At 39.5% G+C, this 17,741-nt stretch overlaps 3 protein-coding genes across 5 annotated transcripts; all 3 read left to right on the forward strand.

Annotated features, from left to right (window-relative positions):
• The first annotated feature begins 378 nt into the window (after positions 1-378).
• Positions 379-4,960, forward strand: LOC131020763 (BAG family molecular chaperone regulator 6). The gene is made up of 3 exons (XM_057949771.1): positions 379-654; positions 1,289-3,117; positions 3,503-4,960. The coding sequence occupies exons 2-3, from the start codon at positions 1,402-1,404 to the stop codon at positions 4,829-4,831; spliced, it is 3,045 nt and encodes a 1,014-aa protein (XP_057805754.1). The 5' UTR covers positions 379-654; positions 1,289-1,401; the 3' UTR covers positions 4,832-4,960.
• Positions 4,961-10,694: 5,734 nt separating this feature from the next.
• Positions 10,695-11,516, forward strand: LOC131023638 (uncharacterized). Its single transcript, XM_057953183.1, has one exon. It carries the CDS (start codon positions 10,695-10,697, stop codon positions 11,514-11,516), a length of 822 nt encoding a protein of 273 aa, XP_057809166.1.
• A 1,991-nt stretch (positions 11,517-13,507) lies between these two features.
• Positions 13,508-15,970, forward strand: LOC131020771 (F-box/kelch-repeat protein At3g61590-like). 3 transcript variants are annotated; one of them, XM_057949779.1, is made up of 2 exons: positions 13,508-13,914; positions 14,489-15,970. In XM_057949779.1, the coding sequence occupies exon 2, from the start codon at positions 14,661-14,663 to the stop codon at positions 15,927-15,929; it is 1,269 nt and encodes a 422-aa protein (XP_057805762.1). In that variant the 5' UTR covers positions 13,508-13,914; positions 14,489-14,660; the 3' UTR covers positions 15,930-15,970. The 3 variants fall into 3 exon arrangements, with proteins under 3 accessions (XP_057805762.1, XP_057805761.1, XP_057805763.1); XM_057949778.1 differs by having other exon boundaries at positions 13,509-13,914; positions 14,643-15,970; XM_057949780.1 differs by lacking the exon at positions 13,508-13,914 and adding an exon at positions 13,921-14,488 and having other exon boundaries at positions 14,643-15,970.
• Positions 15,971-17,741: the final 1,771 nt, after the last annotated feature.

The raw sequence follows: 17,741 nt of genomic DNA on the forward strand, positions 1-17,741 counted from the left end.
TTCCTTATATTTTTTTAAATTCATGACAGTTTTTTTATAATGGCTCCCAACCGAAATATCAAGAATTTTAGGTGCTTTTCAAAGTTCAAATTATCAAAATATTTGTGCATCTTATTCTTTTTGGGTCTTCTAGGTATGGATAGCATAAAAATAATCTCAATTAATTTTTTGAAGAAGTATTTTAATTATTTATTATTGTTTGTTGAAATTGCAATCAAAGAATCACACATAGCTTTTGATCAGCCAATAAAAACTCGCCATGTCATCTACTCTTATTATTCAGGCGAAATCAACGCCTCTCAGCTTTGGTCTTAGTGTACACCCACCAACATGGAATCACTACCCTTTCTTCCATTCCAACATCATTACACGTGGCAGGAGAAAATATACAACATTCTCTCTAGACAGTTCGACCGTTGCCGCGCGAAGGATCTCGAAATCCATCGAAACACCGAAGCCATGGAAATTGCGAGGTATTTAAGCATTTGGGATTTTCATTCCCACAGCTTAAACAGAAATCAACGTCCAGCTAAAGAGAAATCTCGAGGTTTCGAAGAGGCAATTCGTTCGATTATTCGGGTTCGTGGATCGTTTTTGTGCCGGAAACTAAGTCATTGGGATCTGTGGACTGTTTGGGGAGATCATCTGCTAATTGTAAGCGATTTTACTCCGCTTTTCTTTTGATTTTCTTATATCTTTGTGTAATTGGTTGATGAAAAGGTAGTTTGATTGATTATGATTTACATTTTAGTACTGGTGGTTATGATTTTGCTCATTGAGTTGATATTATTTGTCATTTTCTGATTAGTGTCTGAGTATGTGCATAAACTTCTGTTTGATTGATCTATTGCAAATGGTGTTATACTTGAATCTTTGTTTAGAAACCATAAATGCACCTTTACCTGTATTGTTAATGTCGTTATTTATAAGTGATCGTTATTTGTTTACTTATTTGTTATGATCAGTTGCTAATATTTACTGTATATTTCTTCATGAGTTGAGTTGAACTTCAATCAATATATGCTTTGCCGGAGATAGCTGCTTTGTTTTGTTATTTTTTCTTTTGTTCACTTAATTAAGGACTTTTGTTCTGATCAATTGCTAATGTTTACTGTTTATATCTTCATGAGTTGAACTTAATCTAGAATTATATGCTTTGATATCTGCTTTGTTTTGTTTTTTCTTTCTTTTGTTGACTTAATTAGGGGCTTCTGTTATGATCAATTACTAATCTTTACTATCTATGCCTTCATGAGTTGAACTTAATCAAGGAATATGTGCTTTGCAGGGGTATTTGCTTTGTTTTGTTTTTCTTTTATTATTCAGCTTTGTCAACGCATCATCTTGTGAAAGTTCAGAAGAGGCTCATAATCACAATCTAGGCTTGTTGGATTACTGGCAATGGAACCTGTGTACATGAACATGCAGTCCTATCCCCATCAGAATGGTCAAGTACATTATAGGCCTTGCGGTTACCCTGGAATGGAAGCTCGGCCTCCAATGAGTTACGAGAGCTGGCCTTGGGGCGGCAACTATGGCTATGCTCCCCCAGGGGCGTGCCATGCTTGCTGTAACCATGCTTATATGCCGGCCCACTGCGCGTGGGGGTCCCCGTATTCTCATGTTCCTCCACATCATTTTCCCGGGCATTATCCATATAACCCGGTTCACTACATGCTGCCTCCACCTTATCCTGTGATGGACCGTCCGAGATATGAATATGAAAAGGGTGTGCCTGTGGATCATCATTGCTGTGGGTATCGCAATCAGCCACTACATCAGAAAGAACAGGGAAATGTGAGGATTGAAGAGGAAGAACCTGAAAGGGAAGCAAGGAAAAATGTTTCTCTGGTTCCCTCACAGTTGAAGAATTCACCTTCCCCAAATGTGTGGCTTCCACCTGATTACAATGACGGCGGGAAGGTGAAGGGCACGGAGGTGAGGAAAGATACCTCCCGAGATGTGAAGGAGCCTGAGAATAGAAAAACTGTGGAACAGCAGCCGTCTTCATGGAATGGATGGCTTCCTCTTGATTTGAACAATGTGGTATCTTTGAAGGAAAAGGGAGACGCGGGGTTGACTTCTCAACAAGATGATGGAAAGCGAAATTTTCAATTTCCATTCTTCTGGATACCTTATAAGCCTCATGACACAGAACGAGAAAATCAGGAGGTGAAGGATGGCCATGCAAAACTGAGCTTGGAACCAGAGAAGGGGTCTGGTGGTGATCATGTCGATGGAGGAGATGCTGGCAACCATTCCGCTTCAAGGGTGAAAGATATACCAGTGAAGGAAGTTGAACAACATGTCGGAAAAGAGAGTTCCATAAACTTGGAAAAAGAAGGGGATACCTCTGCAAAAATCAGGACTGACAATGGTGAGAAGAGAAACAATGAGGTTGAAAGGGTACCTTCTGTAGAAGGTTCAAAGAAAAAGTCTCCGTCTCCACCAAAACCATCCAAGTTACCTCCTGTCTGCCTGAGAGTTGATCCTTTGCCAAGGAAGAAATCTGCAAATGCAAAATCACGGTCTCCAAGTCCTCCCGGTGACAAACAAAAGCTGGAGGTGAAGTCCAATGAAGCAGTTAGAAGTCCTTCTCCAGTACGAGTTAAGGAAAGCACGAACAAGAAAGCTATTGCAGTTGTTGATGGGAATACTTCGTTAGAGAAATCTACGAATGTAAATGTTGAAACTCCTGGGAAGCCACCTGCTAAATCCGAGGATGATATTTCAACGAAGCAAGCAGAAGAAATAGCACGGAACTATAGTGAAACTTACGCAGCTAGAAAAGAACAATCAGAAGATACCTTACCCACCGGAGGACAGAAAGAAGAATCGTTCCAGGCTGAGGAAGCTGATGAAGGAAAGAAATGCAGACAACTGTCAGAGGAGGAAGCAGCTGTCATTATTCAATCAGCATATCGTCGCTTTGATGTCAGAAGGTGGAAACCTATAGAGAAGTTGAGACAAATAGCCAGAGTGCGAGCGGAGATAGCTGATGTGAAGAGTCTCATCCAAGAAATGGAGTCATCTTCTGATATCCAAAGCCGTGCGAAGCAGAAGAACATTATTTCGGAAACAATAATGAACCTTCTGCTAAGATTGGACACAATCCAGGTATGTAAACTCACCATCGAAGACACACTTATGTTTGAGGAACTTGTACAAATATGGCACTGCCTAGTACCTGACAACTTGATTTTTTTATTGGAACGCCAATCTTTCCATGGTGTATTATCAACGCATGGTTGCTTTTTACTGGAAATTTTGTGTAATTTATCATGGTAGATTTTTCATCTGTTCTAACCTAGTGTGAAAGTATATCTTTCTCCTAGGCTATGTTTGAATATAGCTTTAGGGTCTTGAGTTTAATTTCAAATCATCATATTGGTTTTCTCTGACTGTAAGAAATGGAGTCATCTTCTTGAGTTGCAATTCTGTGCGAGTCTAAATTTAATTGAATGTAAGCGATAATTTGTAATTTTGTTTTTTCTCCTTCTAGGGACTGCATCCAAGCATCAGGGAAGTCAGAAAATCTGTGGTGAAAGAACTTGTGAGTCTTCAGGAGCAACTAGATACAATAATATGCAAAGAACCTGAAAATTCACCGGGAGAGGAGTCTTTGATGAGGCATGATCAGGAAGATTCGTCGAGCAGAAGTGAAGATATTGTGTTGTCCGTGAACAGCAATAAAATCGACCCAGTTGGTTTACAGAACCAGGTTGAAGGAGGATCTGACCCAGAGAGGCCAGAATTTCCAGCGGCGAATCCAACTGAAGAAGCAGCAAGTGTAATAACAGGGGCAGAGCCGATTGAGGAAGCAGCAAGTGTAATTTCAGGGAGCTGCGTTGACGAAGGTCTTAAGTCAGAACAAGGCCCAACGGAAAAAGATGAACATGAAAAGAGCGCAAAGCCGATTGAGGAAGCAGCAAGTGTTGAAATAGGAGCAAAATCTGCAGAAAGCTCTGTAAATCCATTTGATGAAGCAGCAAGTTTAGAAATAGGGGCAGAAGCTGCAGAAAGCTCTGTGGATGAAGGTGTCAAGTCAGCGCAAGGCCCGACAACAAAACAGGAAGAGGAAAAGAGCACTGAAGTGCTTGAGAATAATGAGACCTCAATTGCTAAAGAGGACCGTGAGTCTATCATTCTTGGGCAGGGTTCCAAGCTCTCGTCTCTGCTGGGCGACTCCTCAGCCGGGGCTACAAATGTGGCACAAACCGAGGATCATGAGCTGCCCCGAGGTGTACTTGATGACATCTGTGCTGCAGAAGGCACAAACCATTATTCAGCAGCCGAAGCAGATTCAAGCAAAGCTGATCAGTCCCCGCAGCTAGAGGCCTCGCTCACACGGTTGCCTATTGCTGTCGAAGAGAATCACCAAACTGTGGAAACTCAGGAAACTGAAAAAGGAGGTTTTTCGGAGAAGCATGGAATGGAGGAGGAAGCAGATAACGAAACTGGAGATGCAGCATCCGAGCCTAACGAGCATATGTTTCAACAACCAATTGCTGACAAGCTCGACCCTTCCGAACAAGGTGCTGTCGACACCAATCACCCGCCGCGAAAAGAAGGTATAGATGCAGGTGAAGGTGAAGGTGAAATGAGTAGAAAGATGATGGAGGAGAAGGAGCGGCTGAGAGAGATGGTGGCGGAACTGATAAAGGCGGGGCACGAGCAGCTGACGGCCATTTCGAGTCTCTCTGGTAGAGTGAAGGACTTGGAGAAGAAACTATCAAGGAAGAAGAAACTCAAGGTGAAACAGTTGAGAGCTCCAAGAGCATCATGCAACACAAAAGGTGATACCTTTGGGGCACTTGGGCTGGTCGTGTAGAAGTGTATTTGGCTTTGTTTATACTGTGTGTAATGTGTGTTTCTTGTGCAAGTTGTGTGTATCATATTTCCTCAAGTCTTGTGTATGATACAATTGGAAAGTAAATTCGATGCTTGATTATGTTCTCAACACTAAACATGTGGATGGTATCATACTAACATCTTAAAATAGGCGAGTCAATTAACTTTAAATCACTCATACATGTAACTTTGTGACAATAATTAACTTACACTATTGGAAAAGATAAGTACTCCCTCCGTTTCAAACGAGATGTCCTATTTTCCTTTTTGGGCTGTCCCAAACGAAATGTCATATTTCTTTTTTTTGGCAATACACTCTCTCTATACTTAATATTTAAATTATTTCAACTAACTCACTTTATCTACTTTATACACATTTCTTAATTTACGTGCCGAAAAGAAATATGTCATTTCGTTTGGGACGGAGGGAGTACTATTTAAAATATAGGGTATTATATTTATAGATAGTATGGATAGCACTACCCAAGTAAATTACAACTGAAGTAAATTTTAGTTATAGGAAAAGGAGAAAAGACTTGGTGAGAATAATCAAATATGATGTGAAATAAAAATGAATTTAGAATGTTAGATATTTAAATTTTGTGACTGATATTAAAGTTATTTAAATTTATCGTGTAAAAAAATAATGCATAAATCAATATAAATTCATGAATAAACTATTTGTAATGGATGTATAGGGTTTGAATTTTGGAGGGGCGAAAAATTTATCAAATAAATTAAATGTTCGTATATTACAAATAACTAATTTGTGAATTTATATTAGCTTATCTATTGTTCTCATTTCACACGAAAATAATCATTCTTATTCTAACCTAACTCTAGGATAGAACTTGATATGCTTTACTTGAATTTTTTTCTATCATATCATATTAAAATATGTATTTATTTATTTATTAACCTACAAATTCTAGAATGTCTTTTTGCATTATGAGCAAGCAAGTGAAATTATGGGTAAACTAGGACTAAGAAAAGATAATTAGTAGTATTATTAAAAAGGAGACGTTTATTTTGCATGATTAGTAGAATTTTTTCAATTCCACCTACTTTGAAGGATTAGCCTTGATAAATAAAAATAATAAGGCCGTTTACTTGATGGATTGAAATTTTAGTATATTCTAAGACCCTTGATTATTTTTATCATTCAAACTAATTTGCTTGATTCTTATCCTGTGAAAATGGTGGGATTAGAGAAATCCTACTCTTGAGGATAAAAACACTCAATTATGAATCAAGCAAAAATTACTAAAAATATTTTTAGTAACTTTTATTCATATTTTAATTGGTGAGTCTCAATAAACAATACACTTTTTCTCCACTCAACTACTCCCTCTGTCCCAATATTGTTGGCCACATTTCCTTTTTGGTTTGTCCCACTATTGTTGGTCACTTTCTAAAAATGACAAAAGTTTATTTTAATAAAGTCAACAATTACTCACTAATTAAGTCAACAATTGTTGGCCACTCTCTAAAAATTAAAAAAATTACTCACTAATTTTGGTGGGCCACACTCAATTAAAACATAACACTCAATTTCTTAATCTCCGTGCCGAAAAGACTCAACCAATAAACAATATATTTTGTGGGATTCTTTCTCCACTCAACTAATAAAAATACTCTTTTTCTTAAAACTTGTATTTTTTCATGTAGGTCTTGAATTAGTGGACGAAGGGAGTAATTCACAATAGCGAAAACTGAAGCAATAACCAGAAAAACGTACATATGTTCTCGCGCCTAATATTCCAAGAATTGTAACCAACAAATGAAACTAAAGAATTCGACACATGCGTCGAGATCTTCGCAGACGATCGGAAAAAACAACAAATGAAACTAAAGAATTCAACACATCTGTCGAGATCTTCGCAGACGATCGGAAAAAAACTAATGACAATGAAAACAGTTCATGTGAAAAGATAAAGCGAAACTACTCCGAGCCTCCACGCCCCCAGAGACGCCAGACCACGTATCCCCCGCCGCCGCCGCCGCGTATGCGAGGTTCCTGCGCTCGGCGTAAATTTGCTTCAGCATCTGCTGGCGATCAGCAGCGAACTCCTCTTCAAGTCGAGCACGAGCACTCGCCATTTCAGCTTCCAGTCGAATACGAGCGAGCTCCAGATCCTTCGTCTTCTGCTCGTACTCTGCCTTTCCAGTAAGCTGTTCCCACTTGTGCTTCTCGAGATCCACAATCATATCATGCACATTATGACCTTGGTAGTCGGTTGGTGGAGGCCAGAACTTTTTTAGCCCGTTCAAAACCGCCTGGCCAAGTCGTGACATCTTTGCGTTTTAGTTCAAATTAACTTCGAAATGGCGGGTGTATTTATAGATGTGGAATTTGGGATAAGGGGCTGCATGCAGAGATTAGTTAAAACCGTTTGGGGCGCCAGGGAGCTTCTAGAAGCCTTACAGTTACTTCTCTCTCGCCTCCCATCTTCTTGAAATGGGCCCAAGATTTTTTTTGTAAAAGATATCAATAGCATTGAACATTGTTCAGCCAAATTGGTGTATATATGCTACAAATATAATTTTATTAAATCAATAACACCAAAACTATCAAAAATTGTTCAGCCAATTAACATGTCATCAGCATTGAACATTGGTAAGAAACAGACTAAGGAATTCGAAAATGCTACCTGAGCTTCAAGATAGAACCCTAGATTGGTGAACTGGAAATTCATCTCAGAAACCTCAATGTAAATATCAACGCTAATCAGGAGCCCCGGAGGGCCGGGATTGATCCTAATGATAACCGAATTAAAAAGGCCGAGTCTACGCAACCTCCTGCTGGCGGTAATGACGGTGCGCAGCAGCTTTGGGAAGCTAGTGACCTCCGCGAAGAGTGGCTCCACCTCCGCCGCAACCAAGGAGTGATTGATCCTGGTGCGGTCTATGATGCATGGCAACGTCATTCACCCGCCAGACCTCCTCCTCGTCCGCACGCATCCACCGAAGCAGACACTCTGTTCCAGCGACATCTGTCGGCAGATTAGTGTATCATTTAATCTCTTATATGTAAAATCACTGTGATCGATAATTTTATTAAATCAATAACACCAAAACTATCAAAAATTGTTCAGCCAATTAACATGTCATCAGCATTGAACATTGGTAAGAAACAGACTAAGGAATTCGAAAATGCTACCTGAGCTTCAAGATAGAACCCTAGATTGGTGAACTGGAAATTCATCTCAGAAACCTCAATGTAAATATCAATGCTAATCAGGAGCCCCGGAGGGCCGGGATTGATCCTAATGATAACCGAATTAAAAAGGCCGAGTCTACGCAACCTCTTGCTGGCGGTAATGACGGTGCGCAGCAGCTTTGGGAAGCTAGTGACCTCCGCGAAGAGTGGCTCCACCTCCGCCGCAACCAAGGAGTGATTGATCCTGGTGCGGTCTATGATGCATGGCAACGTCATTCACCCGCCAGACCTCCTCCTCGTCCGCACGCATCCACCGAAGCAGACACTCTGTTCCAGCGACATCTGTCGGCAGATTAGTGTATCATTTAATCTCTTATATGTAAAATCACTGTGATCGAGCTTCCAGCAATATCACTATGATAATTTACGCAAATCACAACATCGGATATTTTCGCACATAGAAACACATTTTCACGCATTCAATCTCGCAAACCCACTTCAACAACACATCAAAATTACAGATCTATCCACACAACGTCATCAAATTCAGCTGGAATTAGAGGTGTCAAAATGGCCGAAAGTGGCCCGGCCTGATGCCCGCCCGTAGTTTTGGCTGGGTTGGGCTAGGATTTTTTAGGCCCAAAAAAATCAGGCCTATCTGGCCCGACCCATGCAGCTCGTCGGGCCACGCGGCCCACGGGCCCAAAAGCCTGGCCGATCGGTTAGTTTATAGACAATATGTGTTTTTTTTCCAATATAATAACTAAAATAAGTCTAATAAGTAATAATTAGCCAATTAGAATTTTTAAATCATCATTTAATTACATTTTCCTAATATGCTAGTTTTATACTCTTAGTCTACTAATCATTATAAAAATAGATTATTTTCTAATTCAGCATCTTACGAACGAGATTAAGCTTCCAAACATTTTGGTGGTCCTTTTACTTTATTTCAACTTGAAAGGGAGTAATATTTTTGTATTATTATTTTGGTGGTTGTTATTTGTTACATCGAATTTGTCTTCAATTTTTTTCGTTAAATTTGATTTAATTTATTAATTTTTGGAAGTAAAAAAAATATATATAATTATTAATTTATCAATTTTTTTAGCCCGTTTTGGCCCGACCCACCCGACGGCCCTTATAGGGCTGGACTGGGCTTCATTTTTTGAGGCCCGCTGAAATTTTAGGCCCCACTGGGTTGGGCCGGGCCGGGCCGCAAGGTTTGGCAGCCCTAGTTGGAATCGAAGCAAAAACCAAGTCCGCATTACTTGAGAAATCGACACATACAGCCAAATGCAGTAAAAAATGAAAAAAAAAAATTACCCCTTTCGAATTCTGCACGACGTACTACTCCCCCTCCCCCTCCGCCTCCTAAAAGCCTCTACGCAATGTACCCCACCGCCGCCGCCGTGTATTTGAGGATGGATGCCTGCCGCTCCGCCCGTGCTCGCCTCTCAGCCTCCATCCGCGTACGCTCAGCCGCAAGCTCTTCCAGCTTCCGTTTTTCCTCCGCCAAACGCGCACGCTACCCCAGTTTCTTTTTGCCTAGATTAATGAATAGATCATGAAGATACTCCCATTTGAAGTCAGTTGGCGGAGGCCACAATCTCTTCAAGCCATTGAGGGCCGCTCTTCCTGGTGGCTCCATATTTGCGTTTTAGTTTTCAAAATATCAATTCATAACACGACTTATATATATACGGGGCAGCTAGGGGTCTGCATGCAAATATACACATTGCATGCAGAGGTTAGTTATACCGTACGAAAGGATTACTTTTCTCTCTCTCTCCTCCCGTCGTCTTCCTATCTTTTTACTTTTCTCTCTCTCTCCTCCCATCCTCCGTAAAGGATTACTTCTCTCTGAATATTTGTTGCAGATTCTATAAAAGGATTACTTCTCTCTCGCCTCCCATCTTCCTCCCCTTTCTCACTAATATTTGTTGAATTAATGCGCGTGTATGTAAGTGAATTAAGGCAAGAATTTTAGAGAGGGATTAATCAAACAAAGAGAGATGGAGAATCAGATTCTTGAGATTAATTAGTGGGGCCCACAAGTTTTTAGGTGAAAGTTTTTTTATTTTAATTTTTTTATGGATTGAGTTGTAATAATATTAATGGGACATTAAAAAAAAGGAAGTGACCCTTTGCTAATGAGCCCTATGAAGCATTATCGTAGTGGACGGAAATAATAATAATAATAATAATAATAATAATAATAATAATAATAATAATAATAATAATAATAATAATAATAATAATAATAATGTTCTAAACACGACCACAGACACAGTATTTTACAAGTGGTATTTAAATTTAGTTATTTGTTTAAAAAAATGGTCTAAATCCTAACTAAAAATAATTCTCATTTTGATTTCAGATTCTATTTTTGACGCGTATTCCAACATTTGCTAAATCAAAATTTTACATTTGGTCGCAGCGTCGAATAAACTCGTCACAATAATTGAATATCAAATTCAGTTACAATAACGCCCATAAAGAATTTCAATTTGAATCCCTAAATCCGCCAATTCACTTCTCTCTCTCCCTCTCTCTCTCTCTCCTCCCGTGTTTTCCCTCTCTCCTTTCTCTCTAAATATTTCTTGAATTAATGCGTGTATATGCAAGTGATGCATCCGTTTAAGGCAAGAAATTTGGAGAGAGATTAATCAAACGAAGAGAGATGGCGAATCAGATTCTTGAGATCAACCTGATATCCGCCCAGGGTTTGAAGGCGCCGCCCTCTAACTTACGCAAGATGCAAACCTACGCCCTAACCTGGGTCAACCCGGCCGCCAAGCTCCGCACCCGAGTCGACTCGCTCGGCGGCGAAAACCCTACCTGGAACGACAAGTTCCTCTTCCGCGTCTCCGACGAATTCGTCTCGGGCGACACCTCCGCCGTCTCCGTCGAGATCTTCGCCGTCGGCTACATCAAGGATTTCCTCATCGGCACCGTGCGATTCCTCATCGGCACGTGCCTGGCCGCGCCGCGCGCCCGCGATCCGGAGAGCCCGACCGGAACCCCGGCCTTCACCGCCGTGCAGATCCGCCGCCCCTCCGGCAGATTCCTCGGCGTCCTCAACATCGCCGCCGCGGTCTACTGCTCCTCCGATTATCCGATCCTGGAGAAGGTCCCCGCCGTCAGCTTCCGGGAATTGATGGAGAGGAAGGCGCGGGAGTCGCGCAGGCAGCGGCGCCTGAGCCTGAGCCTGAGCCTCAGCCGCAGCGATTCGAGGCGGAGCCACCAGTCCTCCGGCGGGGACTCGTGCGATCTGTCCGACGCCGACGCCGACGCCGACTCCACGACGTCGTCGTCCTCGTCGGCCGCCTCCACGGCGTTGAAGGACTGGAACTGCGTCCGAGAATTGGCGGGAAAGATGAAGGGGGCGAAATCCAACGGCGGGGGATTGCTCTGCGGCCTGATGGTGGCGAGGAAGATCCCATCCTGTCCGTCCAATCAGAATCTTGACACGTGGCCGGATAATTCCGAAGGGAGCCGCTGATCGACGGCCCCGATTCGTCTTCCTGCTGAGCTGTAGAAACCGACGGCTGTGATCGCTTCAAATATCGGTTAGCCGTTAAATGCAGTAAATAGGCTCTTTATTTTTCACTTCCTGTTTTAGTGATATTTTGAGAAAAGAAAAATAAAAAAAGAAAATTATATGTTTTGTAATAACTATTAGTCGGAGATTTTAGATTCGTATATTTGTTTAGTAATTTTTTTCTTCTTTTAATTGGTTGAGTTCTAAAAACAAGTTAGTTTTTTTTTTTTTTTTTGTGGGAACTAAAATCAATTTTTTTTAGGTGCTAATTTTTCCATCAATCAATATGACTGCATACCTAATGTTTATTGCTTATCCTTCTTTAATTTTGCTGTTAAAGTAAAGTTATCATCAATTAAAATTTTAAATATTGGAGTGTAGTGCTTTTCATAACTAGTTGTTCATATTGGAGTAATTCTAAAACGAGAAAAAAGGGTTATTCAATAATGATTCCAATTATTTTTGTAGCCAATTACAAGAGATAGTCACAATCACACAAGATTTGAAGTGCCAAAATTGTACAGTGAAATATCAAATGTGCAAACAAATAATGTTGTCTTCCACTAGTAATTGGTTGGTTTATGCTTACCCTGATTTTTAGGTCATCCACACAAATTTCATGTAATTAAAATGATTACTATTCATTTTGAAAAACAATTGAATTGTTTTTATTATTGGATTGTTGTCCGTTTATGTATGTTTCTCATAAAATAGTGGGATATTGAATCTCGGGTGTTATTCAAATTTGATTGGAGTAACTTTATTCCACCACCCATTTTTTTTGTTTTTGGAATCTAAATTTTTAAGGAGTATAAAATAAATAAATAAATAAATAAATAAATACTAGCTTATTTGTTCAATACAAGTATTCCTAAGGTTTCGTGAGGAAATAAGTAGGAAATGGATCCAACAATACCATTGAAACATAGTAAATTTTTTATATAATTTTATTTGGTAAATAGTAATATTATTCATTTTAGAAAAATAAAGACAAGATATCAAATAGTTTGATTTTGAATAAAGAAAATGGCAAGATGATATAAGTAGATTAAATAAAAAGACAGGAAATAAGAGTTGATGACAAAATTATAGGGATGATGAGGGTGTTGATGTGGTTAGACAACATTATTTGCCTTTTGATTATGTCCAAAACACAATAACCCTTGTTTTTTCTTTTTCAAAAACAAAATTTTCCTTAATTTCTTTTCTTAAATTCATGACAACTTCGATCGCCATTTTTGATACACATTAAACTAAATTAACGTGACTCACACCTACAGAATCAGTAGTAATAGTTGAAATTGAGATTTTTTTTACTTCAAAAAATGCTGAAGTATAGAGCCTTAAGCAACTTAACATGAAGTTCGATTACGTTAATCAATTTTTTTTGGGGGTAGTCACATAGATAACAGACTTAGAATTATATCTCATTTAATTGTTATGAATATTTTGTTCTCGTACAAACAAAGTGAATAATCAATTTTACTTATTTTTTATATATATTTTGTTTACTTATTTTTTATACTCCCTCTGTCCCGTCCAAGATGCTACATATTCTTTTTCGGGCCGTACCAACGAAGATGCTACATTTCTATATTTGGCAAAAATAAGAAATTTTAAACACTTAATTAACCCTAATTAAATATTTTTTTATTACATTTTTTCTCATACTTTATCACTTTATTACCTTCTCTTTCTTATTTTATTATTTTATTACTTTCTATCTCCTACTTTATCACTTTATTATTACACACTTAAAACATTAATCTACAACTCTTTAAATCTCGTGCCGAAAAGCAAATGTAGCGTCTTGACCGGAACGGAGGGAGTATATTTTTTGTAATTACTTGTATATTACTCCTAGTAGTATTTCCTAAATGCTAACATCTCCCTTTATATCTCAAAAGAAAAAAAAAGAAAAAAGAAAAAAAGGAATTTAACTCTCTCTCTCTCTCTCTTCTCTGGTTTTGTCTGGATCAGCAAGGCCAAAAGCCCATTAAAAGACCGCCCTTCTCTTTCATTCTCTTCTTCCTGTCGTATAGGCAAACACCACTTGAACGTGAAAGGAAATTCAAACAAGAAACAACAACCTCCTCTCTCTCTCTCCCTCTCCCCAACATTGTATATATACACACACATTTTCATTTGCATCTATTCTCGTGTTTATCAGCTAACACGCCCTTCCCTTCTCTCTTCACTGTCACTCAATTTAACCCCATTTCTTCTTCAACCCCTTTCTTTGCCCTACTGAAAAAGACCCCAATTTTGTGCTCATCGATGTGTATTTTGCCGCTTCTTCGCCGGGAATCTACACGTTTTTCTGCAATTTAGGAGCACCCATTTGGGTTTTTCGGTGAAGGTACTGTTTTTTGTGCTTCTTATCATCTGGGATTAGATTCGATTTCGGTGCTTCGTTCAATAGATTCATATTGCGTCATGGTTAATTTTCCTATTTCGCCATATTTATGAGATAATTTGATATAATTGAAGTTTCTTTCAGCTTTTGTTTGTAAATTGGACAAATGCTTGTTATAATTTGACGGTGTAATCTTAACTTCTTTGAATTTGTGGCGTTTCTAGGTTAAATACAACCAGTTGTTCTTGCCTCTTTATTTATTTCATTAGTTTTGCCTATTCTCCTTTTGTGGTGCAAGATGTATTATTTGTGAGTTTCTTGTCAAATTCTCTTGTCTGTTGTTGATGTTTGTCTTGATTTTCCTTTTCTGTTTGTTAAAGGCTACCTTTCACGACTACTATAAAAGCCCCCCATCTCGAAATAACTCCGAATTCGTCTCATTCCATGAGGAGTAGCTGTAGACCTAACTATGTTTAGCTCTATATCGATAATTTGACTCTGAATTGATAAGAATATGTGGAAATGTCGACTCAAACTGTCTTTGTAACTTCACAGCAGCTGTTTGTTGTTTTCGCAGGTGTCTCTCGTTGCATCCTTTAAGCCTCTCGAGGCAGTACAATGTGATTATGAACAGCAGAACATCTTGTGTGTGTGTGTGTGTGTGTGGATTGTTAGCTATGACTATGAGGAGTGCTTCTATTGCGATTTTATAGGATGTGTTTCTATTGTAGGTTATCTGATTCTTCCTCATGGAAGGAGAAACTTCGTGGGCCAGTCATTGCGCGGATGAGTCGACAAATGATGCTGTGCAGTTGGATTCGTTCTCGGAGCTTGATGATGAGGCTGAAAACGATGTTTGTGCAGTTACTTTGGATTTGATCTTGCCCGATGATCTGTTAGAAAGGATATTGGCGTATCTCCCGGTTGCCAGCATCTTTCGGGCCGGCTGTGTGTGTAAAAGGTGGAACGAGATAGTGAAATCGAAGAGGTTTTTGTGGAATAGTGCTCGAGTATTTAGCGTGAGGCCGTGGTACTTTATGTTCACTAGCTCGGACGAGCCGGTTGGCTATGCCTATGATCCTGTCCTTCGGAAGTGGTATGGCATCGACCTCCCCTGTATCGAGAAATCCAATTGGTTCGTCGTTTCATCGTGTGGCTTGGTGTGCTTCATGGACAACGACAGCAGGAGCGAGCTCTACGTTTGCAACCCGATAACCAGAAGCTGGAAGGGGCTGGACGAGCCCCCGGGCCCCAAATTCTCCGACTACAGCGCGCTGGCGGTCGCGGTCGACCGGACGTCCCACAGCTACGTCGTCTCGATCGTCAAGTCGAAGCAAGTCCCCGAGAACTTCTTCCAGTGGGACCTGTCCATCCACCTCTACGACTCGGAGGCCACGACGTGGGCGACCGCCCTGACGGAGGTCCTGACGGGGTGGAGGGGCGGCGACGAGAGCGTCATCTGTGGCGGGGTGCTCTACTTCCTTATATACTCGACGGGCGGCGGCGGGCCCGACAATCGGCACGGCATCGTGACGTACGACCTCGGGAGCCGGCTGCCCCGGCGTGGCGGCAGTGGCTCCCTGATGAGGAGCTTCGTGCCGGTGCCGTGCCCCCTGACGTGCGGGCGGCTGATGAACCTCAAGGAGAGGCTAATAATGGTGGGCGGGATCGGGAAGCCCGACCGGCCGGGGATCATCAAGGGCATCGGGATATGGGCGTTGAACGGGAGGGCGTGGGAGGAGGTGGCGCGGATGCCGCACAAGTATTTTCAGGGATTCGGCGAGCTGGACGACGTGTTTGCGAGCAGCGGGACGGACGAGCTCATATATATACAGAGCTACGGCGCGCCGGCGCTCCTCGTCTTCCATTTAGGTCACAAGCAGTGGAAGTGGTCGCAGAAATGCCCCGTTGCTAAGCGGTTTCCGCTGCAGCTCTTCACTGGTTTTTGCTTTGAACCCTCTGTTTTAGATTTAGATTATGGTGGTGGATTACATTATTCTTTATACTCAAGAATTTGATTTGATTTATACAATGCTAAATTGCTACTTCTTCCATCCCATTTTCCATCCCATTAAACATGACTCGTTTTCTATTTTGAGTTATTTGACTAAAAACAATTCATTCCACAAAAGCAATAGTTAACTCTCGAAAAATTGTGGATCCCATCATTTTTATCCAATTTATATATTCTCCTTAATTTTTGTGCTGAAAAAAATCGGCGGCCTACTTTTTCGTGTAGGAAATTAAATTTCATTGTGGAAAATGTATTTTTAATTTTTTTTCATAATTAATACTCCCTCCGTCCACGAAATGAGTACCCATTTGTGGACGGCACGGGTTTTAAGAAGTGTATGGAGTGTAGTGTGAATAGTTTAAGGGTCCCACTTTTTGAGTGTATTAATTAAAGAGATGTGTGGGGTACACTTGCCAAAAAGGGAAATGGGTACTCATTTCGTGGACGGACGAAAAAGGAAATATGGGTACTCATTTCGTGGACGGAGGGAGTAATTTAATTTGAGATTTTAATATATTGTTAAAAAAAATCAAATATCACTTTAAATTGACCAACATCAGCATCCTTATTTAATTTCGAGTCCAGTGCCGTGCTCATGCGGCGTTTTAAGTTTCTTTATTTATTTGTTTAATTTTGAGAATTTATTTTTGACATTGATCAATATCAATTTGAATTGACCGACCTCAGCTTTAATTTGAACAAAAATTAAATTTATGTTCTTTATTTATTTGTTTAATTTTGAGAATTTATTTTTGACATTGATCAATATCAATTTGAATTGATCGACCTCAGCTTTAATTTGAACAAAAATTAAATTTATGGTAAACATAGTAGCTTAACAGCAATCATACAAATATTTATGTAGGAATGGGATTAGGTGGAAATTTGTTTACTTTTGTAAAAATTTAAAAAACAATTTGCACAATTAATCATGACTAGAAAATGGTTAAAATTGATTATTCTTGTAAGAAATTTACTTAATTTGCCCGGTATGGAAACATGTATAAATGTAATTTGTATAATAACCATTTCTTTTATACATTTAAATTTTAAATAATAAAACCGACATATCATTAAAAGGAGATTGGGGCAAAGCATGGTGATTTTTGGGCATCAAGAGAGATCATCTCGATATTGAAAATGCACTCTCCAATGATGGCTTTATAGCTTGGAAATGTTTCCAAGTTGCCAACAAAGTTGTTTTTTCGAACCCCTCAAAACCTTAGCACAAATAAATTAAAGAGTTATTAGTATTCAAATACAATAATTATGAGAGTTGATTTTGCGTACTTCTTCCCTCCCGCGAAGTTTGAGCAATTTTTTTTCGACACGAATTTTACAAAAATTGTATGTTAAGTGTAGTAGGTGAAAAATTAAAAATATGAATAAAAGAAAAACATTTGTCATATAAGAAAAATGTTCAAATTTCACGGGACAAATCCGAAAAAAAAAAATACTGCTCAAGCTTCGCGGGACGGAGGGAATATAAATTTTGAAACGAGTAAAAAATACATAAACATTAATGTTAGTAATTTTGTTATAAATTTAATTTTGGCTCAAATTAAAACTGATGTAACAATTCGAAATATTGACGTGTGCTTATGAGATGTTTTAAAAAATGACATCATATAGAACATCTCTAAAAGATATCGTATAGAACATCTCTAAACCTGAAAATCGTAAGGTTCTCATAAAGTTCGAATGTCTAAACATTGAATTTATGGTAAAATTGATATAACATTAAAGTTAATGTATTTTTGACTCATTTTAAAATTATGCACAGAAGCAAACTATCCCAAAAAAATGATGTATTTAG

Source organism: Salvia miltiorrhiza, chromosome 4 (genome assembly GCF_028751815.1).
Source record: "Salvia miltiorrhiza cultivar Shanhuang (shh) chromosome 4, IMPLAD_Smil_shh, whole genome shotgun sequence".
Classification (NCBI taxonomy): domain Eukaryota; kingdom Viridiplantae; phylum Streptophyta; class Magnoliopsida; order Lamiales; family Lamiaceae; genus Salvia; species Salvia miltiorrhiza.

Excerpts from the sequence above, each read along its gene's own strand:
- LOC131020763 (XM_057949771.1), top strand. The coding sequence starts at position 1,402 with ATGGAACCTGTGTACATGAACATGCAGTCCTATCCCCATCAGAATGGT. Across the intron at positions 3,118-3,502 it reads TAAGATTGGACACAATCCAG|GGACTGCATCCAAGCATCAG; the intron begins GTATGTAAACTC and ends TTCTCCTTCTAG.
- LOC131023638 (XM_057953183.1), top strand. The coding sequence starts at position 10,695 with ATGGCGAATCAGATTCTTGAGATCAACCTGATATCCGCCCAGGGTTTG.
- LOC131020771 (XM_057949779.1), top strand. The coding sequence starts at position 14,661 with ATGGAAGGAGAAACTTCGTGGGCCAGTCATTGCGCGGATGAGTCGACA.